The 27,234-nt window shown below is 41.3% G+C and overlaps 1 protein-coding gene across 2 annotated transcripts in view; it reads right to left on the bottom strand.

Moving 5' to 3' along the window:
- Positions 1 to 26,821, bottom strand: part of LOC115500051 (centromere protein P) — a 230,225-nt gene extending 203,404 nt beyond the window's left edge. For both annotated transcript variants that reach the window (XM_030294365.1, XM_030294366.1), the window contains exons 1-3: positions 26,700 to 26,821; positions 7,729 to 7,910; positions 6,090 to 6,178 (exon numbers count right to left, since the gene is read on the bottom strand). In XM_030294365.1, coding sequence (XP_030150225.1) covers positions 6,090 to 6,178; positions 7,729 to 7,910; positions 26,700 to 26,806 — 378 coding nt within the window. In that variant the 5' untranslated portion in view covers positions 26,807 to 26,821. The remainder of the gene's footprint in view (positions 1 to 6,089; positions 6,179 to 7,728; positions 7,911 to 26,699) is intronic.
- Positions 26,822 to 27,234: the final 413 nt, after the last annotated feature.

The raw sequence follows: 27,234 nt of genomic DNA, 5'->3' as shown, positions 1-27,234 counted from the left end.
TTAAACTGTCAAAACTTGTCTTGTGGCCAAACACATGATCTATCCTGGAGAATGGTACATGTGCACTTGAGAAGACTGTATTTTCTTGTTTGTGAATGGAATGCTCTGTATGTATATGTTAAGTGCATCTGGTCTAACCTGTCATTTAAAGCCCATGTTTCCTTATTGATTTTCTGCCTGGATGACCTATCCATTGATGTAGGGTATTAAGGTCTACTACCATTACTGTACTGCTGTCCATTTCTCCCATTAGGTCTTTTAGTATTTGTTATATATTTAGGTGCTCCTATTTTTGGGTGCACAGATATTTATAAATGTTATATTCTCACGTTGTATCAACCAACCCCTTTGTTGTTACATAATGCTCTGCTTTGTCTCTAATGATAGTCTTTGTTTAAAAGTCTATTTTGTCTACGGGTGTCTGGGTGGCTCAGTTGGTTAAGCACTTCAGCTCAGGTCATGATCTCATGGTCTGTGAGTTTGAGACCTACCTCAGATTCTGTGTCTTCTCTCTCTCTCTCTCTCTCTCTCTCTCTCTCTCATGATCTCATGGTCTGTGAGTTTGAGACCTACCTCAGATTCTGTGTCTCCTCTCTCTCTCTCTCTCTGCCCCTCCCCCCCTCACATTCTTTCTCTCTCAAAAATAAATATTTTTTAAGTCTATTTTGTCTAACCGAAGTATAGCTACCCCAGCTTTCTTTTGGTTTCCATTTACATGGAGTATCTTTTCCCATCCATCCCTCCACTTTCAGTGTGTGTTTGTCCTTATGTTTGAAGTGAGTCTCTTGTAGGCAATGTATAGATGGGTCTTGGTTTTTTTTTTTTTTTTAATCCATTCAGCCACTGTATGGTTTCGATTAGAGGATTTAGGTACTTTATATTTAAAGTATTAATTTTGGGGGCGCCTGGGTGGCGCAGTCGGTTAAGCGTCCGACTTCAGCCAGGTCACGATCTCGCGGTCCGTGAGTTCGAGCCCCGCGTCAGGCTCTGGGCTGATGGCTCAGAGCCTGGAGCCTGTTTCCGATTCTGTGTCTCCCTCTCTCTCTGCCCCTCCCCCGTTCATGCTCTGTCTCTCTCTGTCCCAAAAATAAATAAACGTTGAAAAAAAAATTAAAAAAAAAAAAAATAAAGTATTAATTTTGTATGTGCTTATTGTCATTTGTTATTTTCTGGCTGTTTCATATTTCCTCTGTTCTTCTTCTGCTACTCTTTTTTTGTGGCTTATTGACTTTCTTTAATGGTACACTTAGATCCCTTTCCCATTATCTTTTGTGTATCTACTGTAAGTTTTGGTTTGTAGTTACCATGACACTTACATATAACTTGTATTCGTAACAGTCTACTTTAGGGGCACCTGGGTGGCTCAGTTGGTTGGGCGTCCGACTTCAACTCAGGTCATGATCTCGCAGTTTGTGAATTTGGGCCCGCATCGGACTCTGTACTGACAGCTCAAAGCCTTGAGCCTGCTTTGGATTCTGTGTCTCCCTCTTTCTCTGCCCCTCCCCCACTCATGCTCTGGCTCTGTCTCTCTCTCTCAAAAATAAATAAACATGAAAAATAAATTTTTAATTTCCCTACTATGGAATCATTTTGTTCATTACATCGGGTTTCAGGAAGAGTAGTCACAAAAACCTACTTAGCCATTTTTCCTACAAACTGACACCCATCTGATTTATTATGCTTTATGGAGTATGAATATGGACACGTTAATTCTGATATTCTTATGACACCAGACAGAAACTCTGGAGAATGGAACTGTATATTCCAATGACCGCTGACAATAACAGCTGTGCCAACATGGGTAATCATTCAAACTCCCTTGAGGTATTTCCCTATAAAATAAGGGCATTGAGCTTAATAGTCATAGTGACCTTATAAGGTCACGTATGGTTCTTACCTTCTATTACTATGATTTTATTATAACAATACTAAGTACAGTAGTTTTATTATTTAGGTTACTTTTCAATTTTCTCATGGTTAAATATCTCCCTCTAGTGGAAATTTTGTTTAAAAAATGTTTAAGAATTCAGAAGACTGCTGTGTCTTCACCATTTTCTTCCCTACAAGTCTCAACTATAAAAATCTGAACACATAAAATGGTAAAACCATTTTAGAAGGCAATGTGGTACCATCAATCAGAATTTACATGTACATCTCCTATGAGAGCAGGTCTACTACTCTAAAGGCATATTTACACAAGTAGGCCTAGAATATATGAGGCTTTACCATTAAGTAATAAAAAGTTTTTTTAAAAATTCTCATCAGTTCATTACATTAGAATTTTAACAAAGAAATATAGTCTGTTGTTCCCTACTTCTCCTACATACGACTCATTCCTAAAATCTTCCTTTTTCGGGAGTTGTTTGAGACTACTTGCAACATCTTACTTAGTAGTCTGGTCCTCAAGAAAAATCCTAAAGTTGGTAAAGGCACAGAGAGAAACCAAGTGTTGGTAACATAACCAGGGAGAGTCTGCAACAAATTAAGTAAAATTGAGCAGTCCAAAAATTCCTGCTATTTTGGGGCGGCTGGGTGGCTCAGCCAGTTAAGCATCCAACTTCAGCTTAGGTCATGACCTCACGGTTCGTGAGCTCGAGCCCCACATTGGGCTCTGCGCTGACAGTGCGGAGCCTGCTTGGGATTCTCTCTCTCTCTCTCTCTCTCTCTCTCTCTCTCTCCTTCTTTCTCTTCCCCTCCCCCACTTGCACACACGCATGCTCTCTCTCTCAAAATAAACTTAAAAAAAAATCCCTACTATTCTGAAATGTAAACAATGACAACTTGTATCTCTTTAGAAATTCAGCAGTTCCTGTGTATCTTTGTCTACCAAATGTCAGCTGTCCTCTCCTTAGATTTTTCCTCCCTGCATCCCCTAAAGCATATGGGACAGAAACTACTGGTAGTTCCCAAAACTTGTACTCCTTTCTAACACCAATATTTCACTGGTCTCACAGCCATGCATAACAAAGACTGAATTTCCAGTCTCTCCTGCAGTAGGTTACTGGCCAACAGAATGTAGGTAATAATGATGTATGTTACTTCTAGAAAGTATCTTTCAACAGAAAAGGTAAGCCCTTGTTTGCCCATTCCCCATCCCAACACCTGAAGTGCTCAAATCATCACCATACCATGATTTGGAAGCCACAAGGCTAATGGCAGAGCCTGATACTCATAAGGCCACCATGTGGCTCTTAAAAGCTTACCTTACAATTTTGTTTAAGCAACAGAGAAACTTCTAGTACTTGTAGTACTTTGATCCACCTTTATTAAGTTTTCCGTCATATGTAGCTCAACTAATTCCAATTGATTCAGCATGTGAGCTAACAGTATACATTTAAGTCATTAGTAAATGCTCACAAAAGTTTCAATCATGCTTTGGTACTATGGGATGATCATAATATGAAGCTAAAAGTACTGCTGAGCTTAATATTAAGACAGATTACGTTAATAATGGCAAAGCTCAATGCCATTATTGACATTATGTATGGGCTGGTGCCACCACAGCCTAGTAGAAGGCAGGAACATGGCCACTGCAGCAGGGCCCACATGGCTCCAGTCTTGTCTATACTGCCTCATACAGCCACCCAGGACCAGCAAGCCAAACAACTAAGAGAGTTACCCAGTGCCGGTTCATGCTGAGAATGCCTCTGGTCAGGCAGCAGCCATTCTTCAGAAGCAGATCATGGCCTAAAAAAATATCTCCAAACTGTGATGTCATCCTTGATCTGACTCATAATGGGATCAAACTACCATTGGTATTTTCCTTCAGAGGCTTAAGGGACCAAAAAATGCAACTAAAACAAAAAGGAATTAAAAAAAACTGCAGTCTATTTTATCTCTTAAGCCACAGCCCCATTAATGAACAGGCCAAACAGTCTTTGGGGACAAGCCATTCTGGAATGTACAGCTCCACTCAGCAGCTGGTTCACCTCAAATTCTAAGGAGGAAACTTCTCTTTTCAGTTGGACTTATGGACAAGCTCCCAGGATGAGCCTAATTTTGCCAACAATCTTGCTACTCTCCGTATAAACAATAACAGAAATAGCCTGAATGACCCCAAAGCTACTAGGACGCTCCTGAGCAGTGTATACACTGCTATTACAGATTTCTTAGACACAGAGATGGACCTGGGGCCTGACTCCACCAACCTGACATGGACTGTAGGCCTGGTCCATTAATGGAGGCCAGGATGCAAGGGAGTATGTGGAATATCACTACTCTGAATTTAGGATCACATTAGCTCCAAAGAGAAAAAATTCAGGGGCCCCTGGATGGCTCAGTCAGCTGAGCACCCAACTCTTGATTTTGGCTCAGGTCATGATCTCACAGTTCGCTAGATTGAACCCTGAACTGGGCTCTGTGCTGACAGTGGGGAGCCTGCTTGGGATTCTCTCCCTCCCTCTCTGCCCCTGCCCAACTCGTGTTCATGTTCTCTTTCTCAAAAATAAATTTAAAAACTTACTTAAAAAAAGAGAGAGAGAGAATTCAGTTGGCATGACTGTACAACCTTTTGCAATGGGATAACACCCAGGTGTTCCTGGGCACCCAAAAGAGAAGGAAGCATGGGGTCCTGACACAGCCTTTCCATCCCAAGTGAGACCAATCCATTTGTATCCACATTCTGTTTTAGTCTTTGGCAGATAATCTTTGAGGTTATGCAACACAAAAATATCATCTTGGTGACCCTGTACGTTCCTAAGGCCTGGTGACAACCTGGAAAAGTTTACCTCCCCTAAGGCCACTCATCACCCATGCCCTGACTGTGCCATATCCTGCTCAACCAGCCCTGGCAATGACATACCGTGAATGTCCTTAATTACCTCAGCAGTGTTTCAGGGGGAATGCTCTGAAGTGGGAGTGAGGTGGGAGCTCTGTCATCAGATGAGGGGCCCAGACATGCTTCAGCCTTTTCTCCGCCTGGTGGGACCAGAGGCAGCAACCAGGGATATGGACTGCAAAGACTTCTCGAGAAGCAAAACCTCTCACCCAGACAACTGGAGCAGGCACTCCTGAGTAGTTGGAGGTCACTATCTGACACTTTAAGGAAGCAGGGTCCTGATTATCTGACATCAGTCCTTGTTCTATACGAAAGGGGAAAACTTGGGGCTGTTTTTGTGCTTGAGGACAATGATCAGGAGTCTTGGTAGATAACCACGAATATAAGCAGCAACTTGTCCATGTGACTTGGGTTGTGATACCTGGGCTGCACCGGCTTTACCAATGAGTTGAGCCAAGACAGCCTGTCCACCCTTCCCCATTCACCTCCTTTACACATACTCCACGTAGGCCCAGTTCACAAAACTAACTAGTTGAACTGTTTTCTGCTATCAAAGTTTGTGCCCAGGCCTGGTCAATTCTTGAAATTACGCCTGAATCCCACTCTTCTTGGACCCATACTTTGAAGGTATCTGAACCTTGTTCTGCCCAACCCTGGCCATATGCTGCACACTATCATTTTGTCTACTTCCTGATTTTATGTGAAAGTCTTAGCCAAAAGTATCTTCCTCTTGTGTCATGTCTTAGCAGTCCAACATAACTTGCTGGCATAACCACAAAACACCTTGGAGTCTAATTCTCCAGCCCTGAGCTTTCAGATGGCTGTGGTTCCAAATGACTACAACCTCAGGAGAGGTCCTGAACAAGGACACCCCAATCAGCTGCTCCCAAATCCCTGATCCACAGAAAATGGGTGAGGTAAACAGTTTTTTGTTGTTTCAAGCCATTAAATTTGGGGGATATTTGTTAAGCAACAGCAGATAACTAATAAGTAATAGATGGCTGGTATATCAGCCGACTAACGAAGGCATTCAGAACTATTCCCCTGACCTTGGGGCTCGCTCTGAGGGAAGAGGAGGATCTTGCTATCTGCCTTCCAATAAAGCCCATATACACTCAGCAACAACCCTCTCATATGCAGTTGTCAGGGTGTTTATACTGTAAAAATTTTTCTGACATGGTATCACTTTGCACAAATGTACTACAAGAGGGCCCTGGTTCATGAATTCCTCCTTAGTTCAGCCATTGCTGAAGGCTGTGGTATGGGAATTGCTTAATCACAGCAGCAGAATCTCTGTGCTTCCTTCATTTACCTGGATTTCCAGAATCTGAAATTCAAGTTGAAATGTAATCATGTGGCAATTTCCTGATAACCTGTGTCTCTGCAGGACTTTCTTTATACCTGTAAATCAGAAAAAAAAAATATTTTATTTGCAAATAAGTTTCCACCAAATACCTCTTATTTTTGTGAACATTTATAACATGTGGATATACATGTGAGGTTGTACGTTAGCATTTACATTGCAAAATCTAGAAAGATATGCACCAAACTGATTTACCTTTGCAAAGATGAACTAAAGATAACTTGTACTTTCTACATCTCAATTATACCAAAGATTATGGTAAGAAACAAAACATGCTAGTATAACTCTACACAAGTTTGAATCATAACTGATAGGGTTTTCCCCCAACATTATATGACTCTAGTTAAAAAGAGTACATGGAATCTACCTATTTGGTTGTGTTACCTTACGAAACTTTATACTTAAATGTGTAAAGTGCATTTTGCTAAGTATACAACTCAATATTTTTTTCACATGAGTTTCCCATCTAACTTCCACTGAGATCAAGATACAGAAATGTTAAAATATGCCATAAAGTGCCCTTACGCCCTTCCCCAGGCTACTCGTCCCCCAAGAGATAACCACTATTTTCACTTTAACATCATCTAATCTTGCTAACAAAGGTATTTTTAGAAGAGCACAACTCCACAATGATAAAGAAGAAAAAGGAGAGTAACCTAATTTTGGAAGCTGGAAATCAGATGGATGAGCTAGATATCACACAGAACAGTTGAACTAAGCTGGCAGATACAAGAAAATTAAAACCTAAGCCAGCAATGGGGGAAGCACTGTATTAAGCCCATTCAAAAGCCTTCTGAACAGGCTGCACCAAGTACCTCTACAACGAGGTCAACATAGGAAGACGCAAAATGGGAAGACTAAGATTTCTGCACTAGCAAGACTTATACCTGGCCTAACCTCTTGTTTTCCATCTCTTCCTTTCAAATACCTCAAGTACTTAGATTCTATCGCCCATTTCTTATGTATTTCAGACTTCTGCTGAGGTGTGCTACCCAAGACCCTCTGAGGACCAACTCAATGTCTTCCTTGTCATGAGGCTTATTTCAGTGGAAAGTCAGAAAGCATTTCCAAAAGTGATTCTTCCTTTAAAGGATGATCCTCTTGCCCAAAGTTCCCCACATTCAATGCACAGCTGAATTAACATCCCTTTTTAAGTGAGTGCATCACAGACCCTTGACAATAGAACTCAATCACCTGGACCAGAAACCCTCCTCTGGAAAATGGTCCAGCTCCTGAAACATTTACCTTGGCCACAGGCCAAGGAGTAGAGCACTTTAGATGAGGCAGCTCTCATGCCAGCAGTGAATAACTCTGAAGATTTGCAAATTAATCATGCTATTGTTCTTTCACTTACTTGACTATTAAAATACTTAATGACAAAGCCTGTGTCTTCTTTAACACCTACCTAAGGCAGCTTTAAAAGAGTATTATGCACACTGTGATGTTCAAAAGACACCTGACAAAACAAGTTTACCACACCACATAGTCAAATAGTTACCTCATAGGATCTTAATTCAATGACATGACAACCAATCTCTTATGTGTAATGAGGTAAACTTCAACATCACTTCCAAATTAAAATGCTTACTCTTTTCTGTATTCTCAGTGCTTGTTAGGTCCTCCGTTTTCATGGAGTAATTTATTATATTGATGCCAGTAAGTGTGCTTAGAAAAAGAAGTTCTGATTCTAAATGTCCAAGATGACCTCTCAGATCTTTTGAAGCGGCCCATTCTCCAGTATCTGACTGATGTATTTCTTGAAGGGATTTTCTAAAAAGCAAATATAACAAATAATTACTCCACTGAAGAAACCACTAACAAGTGCTTTATCTCATAACCAAAAATTTCTTCAAACCATTTCATAATTTTTTTTTCAACGTTTTTTTATTTATTTTGGGACAGAGAGAGACAGAGCATGAACGGGGGAGGGGCAGAGAGAGAGGGAGACACAGAATCGGAAACAGGCTCCAGGCTCTGAGCCATCAGCCCAGAGCCTGACGCGGGGCTCGAACTCACGGACCGCGAGATCGTGACCTGGCTGAAGTTGGACGCTTAACCGACTGTGCCACCCAGGCGCCCCTCTTCAAACCATTTCTATTTTGTCTTTCTTACTTTCTTCCCACTAAAAGTACCTAAGATTTTTCTCAAAATCAATATGGCTACTAACACTGTAATCTTTAATCTCAAATTAAAACAAAGCTAATTAAATTATACTACCATATTTCTACCTATTACAAACAATTGTAAAATAAACTATAACAAGAGTACTTTGCAACATGAAAATGTCTGTTTATAATGGAATGTTTAAAATACTCCAAAGTAAATACCTGATATCCCAAGACATCTCAAATTATTTTTGTAAATGTCATTAAGTAACAAAGAAATGTTGGCTGGCTAGCTTTAACTTCTAAAACAAGTAAAGTAGGGGCACCTGGGTGGCTCAGTCGGTTGCGTGGCCGACTTCAACTCAGGTCAGGATTTCACAGCTCATGAGTTCAAGCCCCATGCTGGGCTCTGTGCTGACAGCTCAGAGCCTGGAACCTGCCTCCGATTCCGTGTCTCCCTCTCTCTCTGCCCCTAACCCAGTCACATTCTGTCTCTGTCTCTCTCAAAAGTAAATAAACATTAAAAAAAAAATTTTTTTTTAAAACAAGTAAAGTATCACAGAGCATTTTATAGTAAGAAAGAGAGTCTCAGGAAATCTAAGAATAAGGGTGGGGGGAGGGGAATTCCAAAGGAATAATAGCATAATCTCTTTAAACAATACTGTAATCATTCTTCATTGAGAACGCAAAACTCTATTTTCCTTGAAAAAGAGTAAAATTTCAGCTAATGATCACACTGAATGTTATTTTACTTTCTGTCATCCTTTACTGCCCTCGTGTTCTGCTACGTTCTACACTGCTGACTTCTGCCATCGTAAGACATCCTTCCTTAGACGGTGGAGCATGATTATCATGATTCTCATCTGACATGTTGGGCACTCCACTGTTCCTGCTGCTTGCCTCCAACTATAGAAGAAGCCCTACCACTCCTGCTCTTGCTGATCTAAATACCGTTCTCTCATTCTAGAGAAAAACTCAGTGATCAATCTCAACTCTTCTACATCAGTAATTCCTAAATCATACCTCCAATCATACATTTCTTCTTCTTGCACAGTAGACTTAGCAGCTTGTTGACCCAATAAATGTTTTTGTATTAAATTAGATTGTCTACCATATTTCCCTACTTCTGTTACTGATAAAATCTGTCTCTTGATATCTCAGGCTCTCTATCTTTGGAGTTATCCTTGGCTCTGTTAATCCTTCACATCTGGATTTACTGCCATACTTTCTGCTCCATCACATAGCTATCCCTCCTTTTCTATTCCTGATTCTACTACATTAACCTGCACTCTTATGACCTTATGCCAGGTCTATAGGAAATAACCTAACTCTGTATTCTTCACACTGGAGATCTAATGCTTGTAGAAAGGGTGAAAATATCTTTCAAATTTTTGTCTTAATGTTAATTGAAAATATTTAAGTATATTCTCTATCACCTGAGAGACTACCACAAGCTCTTTTGTATTGGCTATAATTAAGTGATAAAAAAACTAAACTGAGAACGCTAATGAAAGCAAGAAGGAATCTTCATATATAAATGATAAATTCCTGTTATGCAAATACCAAATATCACAGAAAACTACGAATGAAAACTTTATGGTGTTTCCAACAGAGCAAACTGATAAAAGAACTAAATCATCACATTGAAAACTAGATATGCAGAATTCAAAAAAGAACCTGTGGCTGAGAAAGGAGAGAATGGGAAGTTATTGTTTAATGGGTACAGAGTATCACTTTGGGGTGAGGAAAAAGTGGTGATGGCGGCACGACAACGTAAAAGTACTTAATCCAATTGAACTACATACTTAAAAAAGGCTAAAATGGTTAAATCCTATGTATATTTTACCATACACCTAAAAGAGAAAACCTGCATATTCTCATTCACAGCAGTGATTTACTTTGAGCAAAATATCATTAGTCTATTTCAATTACCGACATGAGTTTCAATGATTTGGGATTATACATTTTTACTGGCTTTGCACTATATTACTTGTTACTTTGTCTTGGGAGGGTAATTTATGTTGGTCAAAATTAGAGTTCCACAAGAAGCTTCTTAATTTAAAGTTTATTTTTTTTGAGAGAGAGAAGAGAGAGACCGCGAGTGAGCAGGGGAGGGGCAGAGAGAGGAGAGAGAGAATCCAAAGCAGGCTCTGCACTGTCAGCGTGAAGTCAGACATGGGGCTTGAACTCACAGACCATGAGATCATGACCTGAGCTGAAACCAAGAGTCAGATGCTTAACCCACTGAGCCACCCAGGCACCCCAAGAAACTTCTTTGTCTTAAAACAAATCTATAAGAGGGGTGCCTGGGTAGCTCAGTGGGTTACGCATTTGACTCTTGATCTTGGCTCAGGTCATGATCTCAAGGTCTGTGGGATCAAGCGCTGCGCTGGTCTCTGCGCTGTCAGTGTGACCCTGCTCGGGATTCTCTCTCTCTGCCCCTCCCCCACACAAACCCATCTGCTAGCTCTCTCTCAAAATGAACTTTAAAAAATAAAACGGATCTACAAGAGACCTGATTTCAAAAGTCAATGATCTAGGATTCTGGGAAGCTGGTGGCGTAGGAAGCAGCCACCTACACAATAACCGCATTGGCAGAATCTGATGAAACTTTTTTAAAACTGTGAATTCTGCTGAAGGCTTACAACTTCCAGGGGAAGGCTTGGAGTTAACTGTGGTCAGTTTGGGGCAATTTCAGGTCTCAGCACAGTAATAGCTATGTATCCCCCACTCCAACAATAGGCAGACAGCTGTGTACACGTTCCTAAAGCAGACTGCACACACTTCAGAAAAGTAAGAGTAGGCAAAAAAAAGACTGTCCACAAACGCTGAGTGGCTGTGCTGATTGCTGCTTCTGACAAAAGAGGTGCAAAGAGACAGCCAGTGTTGCACCAGCTCCCACTGTTACAAGCCCTGCTCCTCTGGCTGAAGGGAGCTCCAGGAGATTTAAAGAGCCACGACTCTTTTCTTCCCCATTATTTTTGGCTTATCTCATTTAAAGAGCCACACCTTAAAGATTAAGACATTCAAAATCAACTTGAATGTATGGGAAAAACTGGAAAGTGAATACAGTGCCCAAGGAAAGGCTCAGAAAAGACATAAGAAGACAGAAAGTTTGCACCTCAGGCTTATCTTCAACACACAGCCTACAAAATAATAAAACTAAAAAAAATAAACAAGGGCACCTGGGTGGCTCAGTCGGTGAAGTGTCCAACTCTTGACCTCAGTCAGTGAGATCCAGCCCCATGTTGGGCTCTGCACTGACAGCATGGAGCCTGCCTGGAATTCTCTCTCCCTCTCTCTCTGCCCCTCCCCCACCTGCATAGATGCAAACGCTCCCTCAAAATAAACATTTTAAAAGAGAGAGAGAAATGGAAATCCTAAAATAATAAAAAAGGGGGGCAGCCTGGGTGGCTCAGTTGGTTAAGCATCCAACTTCCTGGTTTGGCTCAGATCATGATCTCACAGCCTTGTGAGTCGAAGCTCCACGTTGGGTTCTGCACTGGCAGCACAGAGCTTGCTTGGGATTCTCTGTCTCCTCTCTCTCTGCCCCTCCCCTACTCACACTATCTCTCTCTCAAAAATAAATGAATAAACATTAAAAAAAAAAAGAAGAAACCAAAAGGAATTCTGGAGCTCAAAGATACAATAACTGAAATGAAAAATTCACTAGAGGGATTCAAAGGCAGATTTGAGCAGGCAGAATGATCAGTGAACCTGAAGATAAGACAATGGACATTACTGAGGCTGAGGTGCAGAAAGAAAAAAGACTGAAAAACGGAACAAAGCATAAAGGATTTGTGGCACACCCTCAAAAGGACCAACATACGCGTCATGAGAGTCCGAGGAGAAAGAGGCAGACAGAATATCTGAAGAAATAATGACTAAAAACTCCACAAATTTCATGACAGACATGAATATGAAAATACAAGATACTCAGCAAACTCAAAGAGACTCCCACCAAGATATAATCAAATTTATAAAACCCAAGCATAAAGATGAACCTTGAAGGCAACAAAAGAGAAGCAAACCACCACATTCAAGGGTTTCTCAATAAAATAAGAGATTTCTCATTAGAAATTTTGGACACCAGAAGACAGGGGGCCTATACAGTCCAGGTGCTAAAAGGAAAAACTGAACCAACAATCCTATGTATACCTCATCATTGTGCTTTGTTTTACTGTGCTTCCCAAATATTGCAAGTTATACTGAAGGTTTGTGGCAACCCTGTGTTGAGGCAAGTCTATTAGTGCCATCTTTTCCAAGAGTATTGCTCACTTGTGTCTCTGAATCATATTTTGGAAATTCTCACAATATCTCAAACTTTTTCAGTATTATTACATTTGTTATGGTGATCTGTGATCAGTGAATATGATTCACTGAAAGCCCAGATGATGGTGAGCATTTTTAGGAAAGAAGTACTTTTTAATTAAGGTATAAAACATTTTCTTCAGACATAACGACATTGCACACTTAACAGACTACAGTGGAGTATAAACCTAACTTTTGTATTTACTGGAAAACCAAAAAATTCACTTGACTAGTTTTATTGTGATGCTCACTTTATTGTGGTGGTCTGGTACTGAACCCACAATATTTCCAAGGAATATCTGTATCTGGCAAAAGTGCCCTTTAAAAGTGAGGAAGAAATTAAGACATTTCCAAAGAAATAAAAGGCAAAGGATTTGTTACCATTAGACCTACCCTACAAGAATGTTCAAGAGAGACCTGAAGATAAAAGTACACTAGACAGGGACACTTGGATGCCTCATTTGGTTAAATGTCTGATTCTGGATTTCAGCTCAGGTCAAACCCCGTGGTTTGGGGGTTAGAGCCTCGTGTTGGGCTCTGCACTGACAGTGAAGAACCTGCTTGGAATTCTCTCTCTCTCTCTCTGCCCTCCTGGCTCACACTCACTCTACCTCTCTCACGATAAATGAACTTTAAAAAAGTACACCAGATAGTAACCTGACACCATATAAAGAAATAAAGACCTCGATAAAAGAAATACATGGACAATTTCCTAGAAGAAAGCAGAGGTGGTAAGCTCTCTATATTGGTCTTGGTACTGACTTTTTGGATTTGATACCAAAAGCAAATCCAACAAAAGGAAAAAAATCAATAAGCAGGACTACATCAACTAAAAAATTTCTCTACATCAAAAGAAATTAGTAAAATTAAAAAGCTAACTATGCTATGGTAGAAAATATTTGCAGATCATCTACTACCAAGGAGTTAACATCCAAAATATATAAAGAACTCATTAACTCAATGACAAAAGAAAAAAAAAGTCTGATTAAAAAATGGGAAGAGAATCTGAATAGAAATCTTTCCAAAGAAGATATATAGCTGGCCAACAGGTACACAGAAAAGGTGCCCAATATTACTAATCATCAGGGAAATGCGAGTCAAAACCACAGCAAGGTATCACCTCACACCTGTCAGAATGACTATTACCATAAACAAAATAACACGAGTTGGCAAGAATATATGTTGGTAGTAATGTATATTGGTGCAGCCAGTACAAAAAAACAGTATGAAAGTTCCTCAAAAAATTAAAAATAGAATTACCATGAAATCAGCAATTCCATTTCTGTATATTATTTGAGTGAAACAAAAACACGAAGATACATGCATCCTCAGGCCTCACTACAGCATTATTTACAATAGCCAAAACAGGAAACAACTTGTCAACAAATAATGAATAAAGATGTGGTGTCTACTATACAACTAAATGTCATTCAGCCACATAAAAAGAAGAATATCCTGCCATTTGTGACAATATGGATGAACCTTCAAGGCATTATGTTATGTGAAACAAGTCAGACAAGATGGACAGGTATTATATGATCTCACTTATTATATGTAGAATCTAAAAAACCCCGAACTCATAGAAAGAGAGTAGATTGATGGCTGCCAGGGGCAAGGGTGAGGGGGTTTGGGAAAATGGGTAAAAGGTGGTCAAAGTATACAAACTTCCAGCAATACAATTAAAAAGTCCTAGGGATATAATGTACAGCATGGTGACTATAATTAATAATACTGTATTACACATTTGTAGGTTGATAAAAGAGTAAATCTTAAAAGTTCACCCTACTAAAGAATGAATGGGTCAACCAGGCAATTAAAGAAGATACTAAAAATGTAAGGACACAAATGAAAATGAAACACAACAGTCCAAACCCTTTGGGATGCAGCAAAGGCATTCCTAAGAGGAAAATAAATACATTGCAATCCAGGCCTAACTCAAGAAACAAGAAAAATCCCAAATACAAAATCTAACAGCACACCTAAAGGAACTAGAAGCAGAACAACAATGAAACCCCAAACCCAGCAAAGGAAGAGAAATAATAAAGATCAGAGCATAAATAAACAATACAGAATCCCCCCCCCCAAAAAAACCAGTAGAACAGATCAATGAAACTAAGAGCTGGTTTTTTAAAAAAAAGAAACAAAATTGATAAACCCCTAGCCAGAAGATCTAAATAAATAAAATCACAAATGAAAATGGATTTATCACAACCAATCCCTCAGAAATACAAGCAGTTATCAGAGAATACTATGAAAAATTATATGCCAACAAACTGGACAACCTGGAAGAAACGGACAAATTCCTAAGCACCCACACACTTCCAAAACTCAAACGGAAGAAATAGAAAATTTGAACAGACCCATAACTAGTGAAGAAATTGAATCAGTTATCAAAAATCTCCCAACAAATAAGAGTCCCAGGACAGATGGCTTCCCAGGGGAAGTCTACCAGACATTTAAAGCAGAGTTTAATACCTATCCTTCTCAAGCTGTTCCTAAAAATAGAAACAGAAAGAAAGCTTCCAGACTCATCCTATGAAGCCAGCATTACCTTGGTTCCCAAACTAGACAGAGACCCCACAAAAAAGGAGAATTACAGGCCAATATCCCTAATGAACATGGATGCAAAAATTCTCAACAAGATACTAACTAGCAAATTGAATTCAACAGCATATAAAAAGAATTATTCACCATGATCAAGTGGGATTCATTCCTGTGCTGTAGGGCTGGTTCAATATTCACATGTGATACATCACAATAAAAGAAAAGATAAGAACCATATGATCCTATGAATAGATGCAGAAAAAGCATTTGACAAAATACAGCATTGTTTCTTAACAAAAACCCTCAAGAAAGTTGGGATAGAAGGAACATAGCTAATCATAAAAGCCATATATGAAAAGCCCACAGCAAATATCATCCTCAATGGGGAAAAACTGAGAGCTTTCTCCCTGAGATCAGGAACACAACAGGAATGTCCACTCTCACCACTGTTGTTTAACATAGTGCTGGAAGTCCTTGCTTCAGCCATCAGACAACAAAATGAAATAAAAGGCATCAAAATTGGCAAAGAACTCCAAAGTTTCACTTCTCGCAGACAACAGGATACTCTAAATGGAAACCCAAAAGACTCCACCAAAAGCCTGCTAGAACTGATACATGAATTCAGCAAAGTCACAGGGTACAAAATCAATGAACAGAAATCGGTTGCATTTCTATACACCAATAATGAAGCAACAGAAAAAGAAATCAAGAAATGGATCCCATTTACAATTGTACCCAGAACCATAAAATACCTAAGAATAAACCTAACCAAAGATGTAAAAGATCCATATCCTGAAAACTATAGAAAACTTACGAAGGAAATTGAAGAAGACACAAAGAAATGGAAAAACATTCCATGCTCATGGATTGAAAGAATAAATACTGTTATAATGTCAATACTACCCAAAGCAATCTACACATTCAATGCAATCCCAATCAAAATTGTACCGGCAGTCTCCTCAAAACTAGAACAAACCAATCCTAAAATTTTTATGGAACCACAAAAGACCAGAAGAGCCAATTGTTCTTGATTTTTCTTGAATAGCCTTCTTTCTTGAAGAAGAAAACCAAAGTGGGAAGCATCACAATCTCAGACTTCAGCCTTTACTACGAAGCTGCAATCACCAAGACAGTAGGTATTGGCACAAAAACAGACACACAGATCAGTGGAATAGAATAGAGAACCCAGAATGGACCCACAAATGTATGACCAACTCATCTTTGACAAAGCAGGAAAGAGCATCCAATGGAAAAAAGTCCTCTTTAGCAAATGGTGCTAGGAGAACTGGACAGCAACATGTAGAAGAATGAAACTAGGCCACTTCTTACACCATACACAAAATAAACTCGAAGTGGATGAAAGACCTAAATGTGAGACAGGAAACCATCAAACCCTAGAGGAGAAAGCAGGCAACAACCTCTTTGACCTAGGCTGCAGCAATTTCTTGCTCAACACATCTGCAAAAGCAAGGGAATTAAAAGCAAAAATTAACTATTGGGACCTCATCAAGATAAAAAGCTTCTGCACAGCAAAAGAAACAATTAAGAAAACTAAAAGGCAACTGATGGAATGGGAGATATTTGCAAATGACAAAACAGATGAAGGGTTGGTATCCAAAATCTATAAAGAACTTACCAAACTCCACACCTGAAAAACAAATAATCCAGTAAAGAAATGGGCAGAAGACATGAATAGATACTTTTCCAAAGAAGATATCCAGATGGCCAAGAGACACATGAAAAGATGCTCAAGGGGCCCCTGGGTGGCTCAGTCAGTTAAGCATCCGACTTCAGCTCAGGTCATGATCTCACAGTCCGTGAGTTCGAGCCCCGCGTCGGGCTGTGTTGACAGCTCGGAGCCTGAAGCCTGCTTCAGATTCTGTGTCTTCCTCTCTCTGACCCTCCCCCATTTATGCTCTGTCTCTCTCTGTCTCAAAAATAAATAAACATTAAATTTTTTTTTTTTTTTTTTTTAAAGAAAAGATGCTCAGTATCACTCATCATCAGGGAAATACAAATTAAAACCAGACTGGTCAGAATGGCTAAAATGAACAAATCAGGAAACAACAGACGCTGGTGAGGATGTGGAGAAACAGGAACTCTCTTGCACTGTTGGTGGGAATGCAAACTGGTGCAGCTGCTCTGGAAAACAGTGTGGAGGTTCCTCAAAAAATTAAAAACAGAACTACCCTACAACCCAGTAATAGCACTACTAAGAATTTATCGAAAGGATACAGGAGAGCTGATTCATAGGGGCACACTTACCCCAATGTTTATAGCAGCGCTTTCAACAATAACCAAATTATGGAAAGAGCCTAAATGTCCATCAACTGAATGGATAAATAAGATGTGGTTTATATATACAATGGAATACTACTTGGTAATGAGAAAGAACGAAATCCTGCCATTTGCAGCAACGTGGATGGAAACTGGAAGGTATTGTGCTGAGTGAAATAAGTCACTTAAAGACAGATATATCATATGTTTTCACTCATATGTGGATCTTGAGAAACTTAACAGAAGACCATGGGGGAAGGGAAGGGGGAAAAAATAGTTACAGAGAGGGAAGGAGGCAAACCATAAAAGACTCTTAAATACAGAGAACAAACTGAGGGTTGATGGAGGGGTGGGAGAGAGGGGAAAATGGGTGATGGGCATTGAGGAGGGCACTTGTTGGGATGAGCACTGGGTGTTATATGTAAGTGATGAACCACGGGAATCTACCCCAAAAACCAAGAGCACACTTTACATACTATATGTTAGCCAATTTGACAATAAATTATATTAAAAAAAAAAGTTTTACATACTATTAAAAAATAAAGTATTACATACTATTAAAAAAATACATATGTCTCCATGGCATAAATGTAAACAGTATAATGACATACACTGGATGACATTCCATTACATACACTGTTATCAGTTATTAAAATAATCTCACATTAAAAAAAAGAAAAAAGTTCATATCACAAGGAAAAAAACTTGTAACTGTGTATGGATGTTAACTAGATTTAGTGTGGTGATCATTTTGCAATACATACAAATATCAAATTATATTGTACACCTGAAATTAACATAATGTTATATATCAATTACACCTCAAAAGAAACTAAAATAGCAGTTGGAGACTTCAATACCCCAACTTACAATAATGGGTAGAACTAGACAAAGGATAAGTAAGGAAACAGAGTAGTGAAAACAACACACTAAACCAGTTAGATCTAATAGACATATACAGAACCTTCTACCCAACAACAGACAGACCTAACAGACATATATAAATTCTCAAATGCACATGGGCCATTTTCCAAGATATTGGACAACAAATTAAGCCTCAATGTATTTTTTTTTTTTATTTTAGAGAGAGCAAGTGAGTATGGGAGAAGAGCAGAGGGAGAAAAGAAGACAGGGATAGAGAGAGAGAAATTCTTAAGCAGGCTCCATGCCACAGAGAGGAGCCCAATGAGGGGTTCGATCCCACAACCCTGGGATCATGACCTGTGCCAAAATCAAGAGTCAAATGCTCAACGGACTGAGCCACCAAGGCATTCCAAGTCTCTATGTATTTTAAAACATACTTATCATATAAAGTATCTTCTCCAACCACAAAGGGATGAAATTAGATATCAGTAACACAAGGAAAACAGAAAATGTCACAAAATTGTGGAAATTAACACACTTTTAAACAATCAATAGATTCCAGAAGAAACCACAGGGAAATGAGAATATACTTTTTATAATAATTTTTTTTTCAACGTTTATTTATTTTTGGGACAAAGAGAGACAGAGCATGAACGGGGGAGGGGCAGAGAGAGAGGGAGACACAGAATCGGAAACAGGCTCCAGGCTCTGAGCCATCAGCCCAGAGCCTGACGCGGGGCTCGAACTCCCGGACCGCGAGATCGTGACCTGGCTGAAGTCGGACGCTTAACCGACTGCGCCACCTAGGCGCCGGAAATGAGAATATACTTAAAGACAAAATGAAAATACAATATACCAGAATTTAAGGGACATATCAAAAGCTGTGCTAAGGGGGACATTTACAGCTATAAACGCTTAAATTAAAAAATAAGATCTCAAATAAACAACCTAATGTTACAACTCAAGGAAATAGAAAAAGAATGAACTAAACCAAAGATAGCAAAAAGAGGAAATAATAAAGATTAGAGCAGAGAGAAATGAAATAGACAACAGAAAATTAGAGAAAATAGATGAAACCAAAAGTTGGCTCTTTGAGAGAATCAATAAAATTAACAAAACTTTAGCCAGATGGACTAAAAAAAAGAATGAAAAGGGGCACCTGGCTGGCTTAAGCAGTAGAGCATGGGATTCTTGATTTTTGGAGTCATGTGTTTGAGCCTCACACCAGGCATAGAGTTTACTTAAAAACAAAACAAAACAAAAACAAAGACTCAAATTACTAAAATCAGAAATTAAAACAGGGACATTACCAACTCTACAAAAATAAAAAGTTTATGATACTATTATGAACAACTGTATGCCAATACATTGGATACTCTACCTGAAATGGCTCAAATCCTAGAAACACAAACCCTACCAAGATTAAACCCCCCAAAAATAAGAAATCTGAATAGACCAATAACTAGTGTGGTTGAATCTGTAATCAAAAAATCTCCAACAAATAAAAGCCCTGGACCCGATAACTACAAGAGTGAATTCTACCAAACATTTAAATAAAAACTAACCAATCCTTTTCAAACTTTTCCAAAAAGTTGGAGAACACTTTGTAACTTATTCTATTAGGCCAGCACAACTCTGACACCAAAGCCAGATAAAGATATTCCAAGAAAACCAAAGACCAATATTACTTATGAACATTAATGTAAAAATCCTCAACAAATTAGTAGTTAATGAAATTAAGCATATTAAGGGGATTACACATCATGACCACATAGGATTTATTTCTGGAATACAAGGATGGTTCAACATACAAAATTGATCAATGTAATATACCACCATTAACACAAAGAAGGGAAAAAAAGACTTGGTTATCTCACTTAATATAGAAAAAGCATTTAATGGGGCACCCAGGTGGCTCAGTTGGTTAAGCATCTGACTTCGGCTCAGGTCAAGATCTTGTGGTTCATGAGTTTTGAGCCCTGCATCAGGCTCGCTGCTGTCAGCACAGAGGTCGCTTCAGATCTTCTGTCTCCCTCGCTCTCTACCCCTCCCCCACTCATGCTCTCTCACACTCTCTCAAAATAAACTTTAAAAAAAATAGCATTTGACAAAATTCAGCACACTTTAATGATAAAACAGTCAAAACACTAGGAGTAGAAGGAAATTATCTTAACATAATAAAAGCCACATATGAAGAAGGTAAGCATGTCCACTTTCACCACTTAAACATGGTTCTGGAAACTCGAGGTTGAGCAAGTGAGCAAGAAACAGAAATAAAAGGCATCCAAATTGGAAAGGAATTAAAATTATCTTTGTTTACAGATGGTATAATCTTGTATGTACAAAACCCTCAAGATTCCACAACAAAAGCATTAGAATAAATGAATTTAGCAAAGTATCAGGATACAAAATCACCATACAAAAATCAGATGCATTTCTATAACCCAACAATGAACAATCTGAAAAATGTAAATTACAAAAACAATTCCATTTACAACAGCATCACAAAGAATATTTAGGAACTAACCTTAGGAAGGAATTTGCCTTAGGAAGGTAAGACTTGTACAATGAAAACTACAAAACATTGCTGAAAAAAAAACTGATATGAATAGAAACACATCTCATGTTAATGGATTGGAAAACTTAGTATTATTAAAGTGTCAATATTACCCTCAGCAATCTACAGATTCGATGCAATCCCTATCAAAGTCCCAATGAGGTTTTTTACTGAAATAAAAAAACCCATCCTAAAATTCATGTGGAATCTCAAGGGATCCCAGATAGCCAAAATAATCTTGATAAAGAACAAAACTGGAGGACTCACACTTCCTGATTTCAAAACTTAACAGAGGGGTGCCTGGGCGGCTCAGTCAGTTAAACACCTGACTTCACCTCAGGTCAAGATCTTGTGGTGTGTGGGTTAGAATCCTGTGTCAGGCTCTGTGCTGACAGCTCAAGGCCTGGAGCTTGCTTGGGATTCTTTGTCTCCAGCTCTCTGCCCCTCCCCCTCCCCTGCTCACGCTCTGTCTCTCAAAAATGAATAAACGTTTCAGGGCACCTGGGTGGCTCAGTAGGTTGAGTGTCCAAATTCAGCCCAGGTCATGATCTCACAGTTTGTGGGTTTGAGCCCCACATCGGGCTCTGTGCTGACTGCTTGCTCAGAGCCTGGAGCCTGCTTCAGATTCTGTGTCTCCTTCTCTCTCTGCCCCCCCCCCCCTCACGCTTTGTCTCACTGTTTCTCAAAAATAAATAAATGCAAAAAAAAAATTTTTTTTAATGAATAAACGTTTAAAAAAAAGTAAAAAAAAAAACTTAACTGAAAGGTACAGTAATCAAAACAGTGTAGTATTTATTGGCATAAAGACAGATTGATGACTGTAATAGAATCAGAGAACCCAGAAATGAACCTTTACATACATGATCAAATGATTTTTGACAAGCTTGTCAGTAACATTCAAATAGTGCTGGAAAAAACTGAACATCCACAAAGAATGAAGTTGGACCCTTCCCTAACATATTCAAAAATTAACTCAAACATCTAAATGTAAGACCTAAAACAAAACTCTTGGAAGAAAACACAGGACAAAAGCTTCATAAATCGGCTAGGGCAAGGATTTCTTGGATATAACAGCAAAGGCACAGGTTACAAAAGAAAAAATAGACAAACTGGACCTCGTGAACATTTTTAAAAATTGTACAACATAAGACACTATCAAGACAGTAAAAAGGCAACCCACAGAATGAGAAAAGATATTTGTTAATCACATATCTGATAAGGGTTTAATTTCCAAAATATATAAAGTACTCCTAAAGCAACAACAAAAACCAACCTGTTCAATAATGGGCATGGAAACTGGATGGACATTTCTCCAAAGAGGACATAAAGATAGCTTAAGACCCAACAGTTGGCTTTTCTTATTCTAGTGCAGGTGCTGAATGTGAGCTTTGACGGCAGAGGCGTCTGCTGCATCCCCTTCAATGAAGGTGACCTCCAACGGAGACACACTGGCAAACCACAGGATGGAAGAGCCAGACTGCCTTCCCTTTGTTCTAGAGACCTTAGTTCATTTCAAAACCTGACCACTCGGGTCACTTGTTTTTTCTCTTCCTGTACTTTATATTCCTACTCTTATGTTTTAAGTTCACCAATTGAGAGTGAGTCCTTGAAGCCCTATTGAAACCCTAGGCTCCCACCCTCCACCCAAATAAAAGCAGAACCCCAGTCCTGTTCTCTCATTCTCTGTCTCTGTCTCCCTCTCTGCATCAGTGACCTGGTTATGTGGCTCCCGTGGCATTGCTTACGCACTCTAGAGCTTGTAAATAATAATTTTTTTTCCTTCAAAGTTTCCTAAAGGTTATTGAGGAAGGGCATCCTACAATCACAAGAACCACAAAGTTTGATCCATTCGTAACATAGGTGTGGAATGGGGAAAGTTCCCTGGGAACACTGGCTCCAGGCATTTCCATTGAATGGCATTACTACAGATGGGCTGAGACTGGCACAAAAGCACATAGCCAATAAGCACATAGAAAGATGCTCAATATCACTAATCATTAGGGAACTGACCCCACACCTATTAGGATGGCTACTATAAGACAAAACAAAAACAACAAAAAAAAACCCCAAAACCAGGGGGAAAAAGACAATATTGGTGAGGATGTAGACAATCTGGAAACACTGTAGACTGTTGTTGGGAACGTAAAATGATGAGGGTGCGTGGGGCAAGCTGAGGCCAAAGTACAGGCTAACAGCACCACCACCCCCAACCCAGGTGGGATCTGTGTGATACTCCTCAGACACTCCTGGCTACCCAAGAACGAAGGAAAGGGGTTTAAGTGCTTGCCATGGTGATGTGGGAAACTAAGGCAAATAAAAAATTAAATTCCCCTACTGCCTACATCCCATTTACAAGTCCTTGAAATCAGCAGAGTGAACCTCCCTCTAGGAGCTCAGCTGCCTTCATGATGACACTTTGCTGGGGGCAAAAGGGAACCTTAGCTTAACATTATCCCAACCGCCAGGATCCTGTAAGTCTACTTTAACATATAAAAAATTCCTTTGTATTGATGGGGGGTGGGAGGGAGGGGAGGGTGGTTGATGGGTATTGAGGAGGGCACCTTTTGGGATGAGCACTGGGTGTTGTATGGAAACCAATTTGTCAATAAATTTCATATATATATATAAAAAAATAAAATAAAATAAATAAAAATTCCTTTGTAAACTTCCTTCATGTCAACTGCCCCAAGATATATGCTAGCAATCATACTCCAGGCTTATGGCCACAGATATATATATGAAGGGTCCCGTGACTGAGGTTTTACTAAACAGTAAGAAATGGCGTTTCCCTAGCAACAGCTAACCTCTCAAGGTCCTGGGAAATCTTGCTTCCAAAATTACTTAGGGAGACTTACTCTATCCCTGATGCCCTCCCAAACCGCGAGTATATAATGAGTTATCTGTCACAACCCCAGTGCAGCTCTTCTGCCCATGGGTCCTGTCCCCGTGCTTTAAATAAAACCACCTTTTTGCAGGAAAGACGTCTTCAAGAATTCTTTTTTTTGGCCATTGGCTCTGGACCACCTCAGCATCACCCCAAAAACTCACCATAAAATGGTACAACCACAGTGGAAACCAGTATGGGGGAGGTCCTCAAAAAATTAAAAATGGAATTACCAAAGGATCCAGCAATTCCACTTCTTGGGACGTATCTGTAGGGGTTAAGGACAGACCTCCCCCCAAGACTGTGGCAATGTGGCATAAGGATCATTTTGTGCTGAAGGCACTTAAGACCCTGTAGGCTCCAGAAAAATTTTGTCCTCCTTTAACCACACAGAAAAACTTAAATTGGGGGTCTTTCCCAGAGTAAGTGTTATTAACAGAGATAAATTTCACCTGAGTGACCCACCTATCTAGTAGGGCAAACATCTAACAACCAAACATCTGCTCTTCTTATTGCCCTGTGAAGTGTATTCCTTTGCTCTGAAGTCCCAGACCCCTAGCCCCTTCTCCTTAGTTCAGAATGACTTACAGACCTCATATTCCCTGGCTCTGGAATTTCCAGGTCTATGTGGAATCCTTGTACATATGCCTTTTAAATTTGATTTTCTCCTGTTAATCTGTCTAGGGTCAATTCGACTTAGTCCAGCTAGAAGGACCTTTGAAGGAAAAGGAAGTCTCCCCTCCCTCCCCGTTCCCACATATTCAAAAGAATTAAAAGCAGGGTTTCAAAGAGATATTTGTACATATGTGTTGATAGCAGCATTATTCACAATAGCTAAACTGTGGAAGTAACCCAAACGTCCATTGATAAGAGGATAAGCAAAATGTGGTATATACAACAGGAGAACGCTAGTCAGCCTGAAGAAAGAAGGAAATTCTGCATTTTGCTACAATGTGAATGAACCTTGAGGATATTGTGCTAAGTGAAATAAACCAGTCACAAAAAGACAAATACATATGAATTCATTTGTATGAAGTACCTAGAAATGTCAAATTCATAGAGACAGGAAGAACAATGGTTGCCAAGGACTAAGGGGAGTGGGGAATGGGAAAGTTACTGCTTAATGGTTATAGTTTCAGTTCTACAAGATGAAAAGAGGGAGACAGAAGATGGTCATAGTAGAACGTTATCAACGTATGTAATACCACTGGTCTGTACACTTAAAAAGCATCAAGATGGCAAATTTGGTTACATTTTAACACACACACACACACACACACACACACACACACAGCTTGGTACACAGGTCCCCATCTTCCTTTTCCACCACAGTAGAAAGAAACGTCACACCCTGGACTAACATGTAATGTTTTCCACGATCTGGACTCTTCCTAGTTTCCCAACCTTTGAGAAGGCACAGATGACATCAATAGTCTACATACTGTCCTGAGCTAATAACGACATCTTGTGGCCAGTAAAGAAATCATTCTTCCCGACAGTATGACAAGGTGCTTCTCAAACTTTTAAATATACATAAAACAGCTGGGGTGGGTGGGGTGCTTGTTAAAATGCAGATCGGCTCAGCCGGTGGGGGTAGGCCCAAAATTTCTATTTCTTTTTTTTTTTATATTCATTTTTTGAGAAACAGAGAGAGACAGAGCGTGAGTGGGGGAGGGGCAGAGACAGAGGGAAACACAGAATCCAAAGTAGGCTCCAGGCTCTGAGCTGTCAGCACAGAGCCGGACGTGGGGCTCGAACCCACGAACCGAGAGATCATGACCACCTGAGCTTTACTCTTCCTGAGACATCCAAGCACCCTTTTTTTTTTTTTTTAAACATTTATTTATTTATTTAGAAAAAGTGAGCGCGAGAAGAAAGCAGAGAGGAGAGAGAATCCCCAACAGGGCTCTAACCCATGACCTTAACCAACTGACCACCCAGGTGTCCCCCAAATCTGCATTTCTATGCAACTCCCAAGTACTGCTACTGCCTCCAATGTATGGAGCACCCCTGGAGTAGCAAGGGGCTTCAAGACATTTACAACTTCACTTGTGCAGGAACGTGTTTGCTCCCTGGTCACCTGCCTCCCTCCACAGCTTCCTTTACTTTCAGGATCCCATCCGCCACGCCTGTGAACGTTCCCTTTCGCGTTGCTCTTCCATTTTCTACCAACCCCCGTCCAATTATCTCAGGAAAATCTCTCGGCACCTATGCCAAACCAGTCTCCAATGAGAAAATGAAGATACTTTCTACTCTCCAGCCGCTGGTGACTTTGAGACCATAGATACGTACATAACTAACCCTTTCTCTCTTCCTTCCTTAAGCAAAGTACCTGAGCTTGGACATGACATTTCTGGGTTCCAGCCCAGCTCTTACCTCACCTCTTCCCAGCCTCAGTTTCCCTGACTTTAAAACAGGGTTGACAGAAGCGCCTTCTTCGGATTGTCCCAGGCGCACACGGGGTTGTCATGGACGCACACCGGGTTGCCACAGGCGCACACCCCTCGCCCGGGACATCGCGCCCAGCGCCGGGGTGCAGTCCGCCCTGCCCGCGGACGCAGGGGTCCAAACGCCCCGGGGCCGCCCCCGCCCCCCTCCCGGCGGTGCTTCCCGGCCTGCGGGCACCTGACCGCCGCCCCGAGGCTACGTTCGCTCGTTTCCTTTCCGCCAACGTACTTTTCAGCCCCGTCGTTCGTCAGAGGAGCCGCCACACGACCAGGGCGAATGAAAACCTGCGGCACGGCCGTCCCAGAGGGGCCGAGGCGGGGGGCGCCGGGAAAGCACAGGGCGTCGCGCCGCCCGGGGGAGCCCCAAGACACAGGCGGGGGGACCCTCCGCTCTCGTCCGCCAGAGAACAGGGCCTCAAGGAAGGCAGCTTCCCCGCGCCGACGCTGCCAGGCTGACAGCGGCCTCGGCGCGGACGCCTCACCCCCCGCCCCGCCGCGGCGGAGCCCCCGGGGCTCGGGAAACGCCGCGGAGGAGACCGTCCGCTCCACGGGGCCCGCGAGGGCACGTACCGCGCTCGCGAGGTGTCTTCCCCCGGCGCCCGCGGCTCCTCGCACGCGCGCCGCAGGGCCGCGATCTCGGCCTCCAAAGCGCGGACCTCCGCTCGCCGAGCGTCCATGGCGCGGCGCCGACGGGAAGCCGCCTGAGGGACTGCGCGCCCGGTCGGGCGCTTCAAGCCTCGCGCGCTGCCGGCGCAGACCACCGCGGAGCTCGGCGGGGGAGGCGGGGGAGCGGGGCCCCGGGCCTGCCACCCGCGCGCGGGCGCGCGCAGGTTCCCGGTCTCGTGGCCGTCGCGGCGCTCCCCGCCCCCAGCTGACCCCCCGCAGTCCCGGGGCTCCGAGAGGGCGGGCGGCCTCCGGAGCGAAGCCCCAGGGCGCAGCAGTCCACCCCGAGATAGCGGACCTTGGAACAATCCGGCCGATACGTCACGGCAGAGGAGGTGCCAGGGCCACGTGACAGGGAGCCTCTCTACGTCCAACCCCCCCCCCCCCCCCCCCCCCCCCCCCCCGTCTCTTCCGCCGTCCTAGGCAGAGAGTCGAAGAACCG

The sequence above is a fragment of the Lynx canadensis genome, chromosome D4, assembly GCF_007474595.2.
Source record: "Lynx canadensis isolate LIC74 chromosome D4, mLynCan4.pri.v2, whole genome shotgun sequence".
Classification (NCBI taxonomy): domain Eukaryota; kingdom Metazoa; phylum Chordata; class Mammalia; order Carnivora; family Felidae; genus Lynx; species Lynx canadensis.
This window is presented reverse-complemented; position numbering and strand designations above follow the sequence as displayed.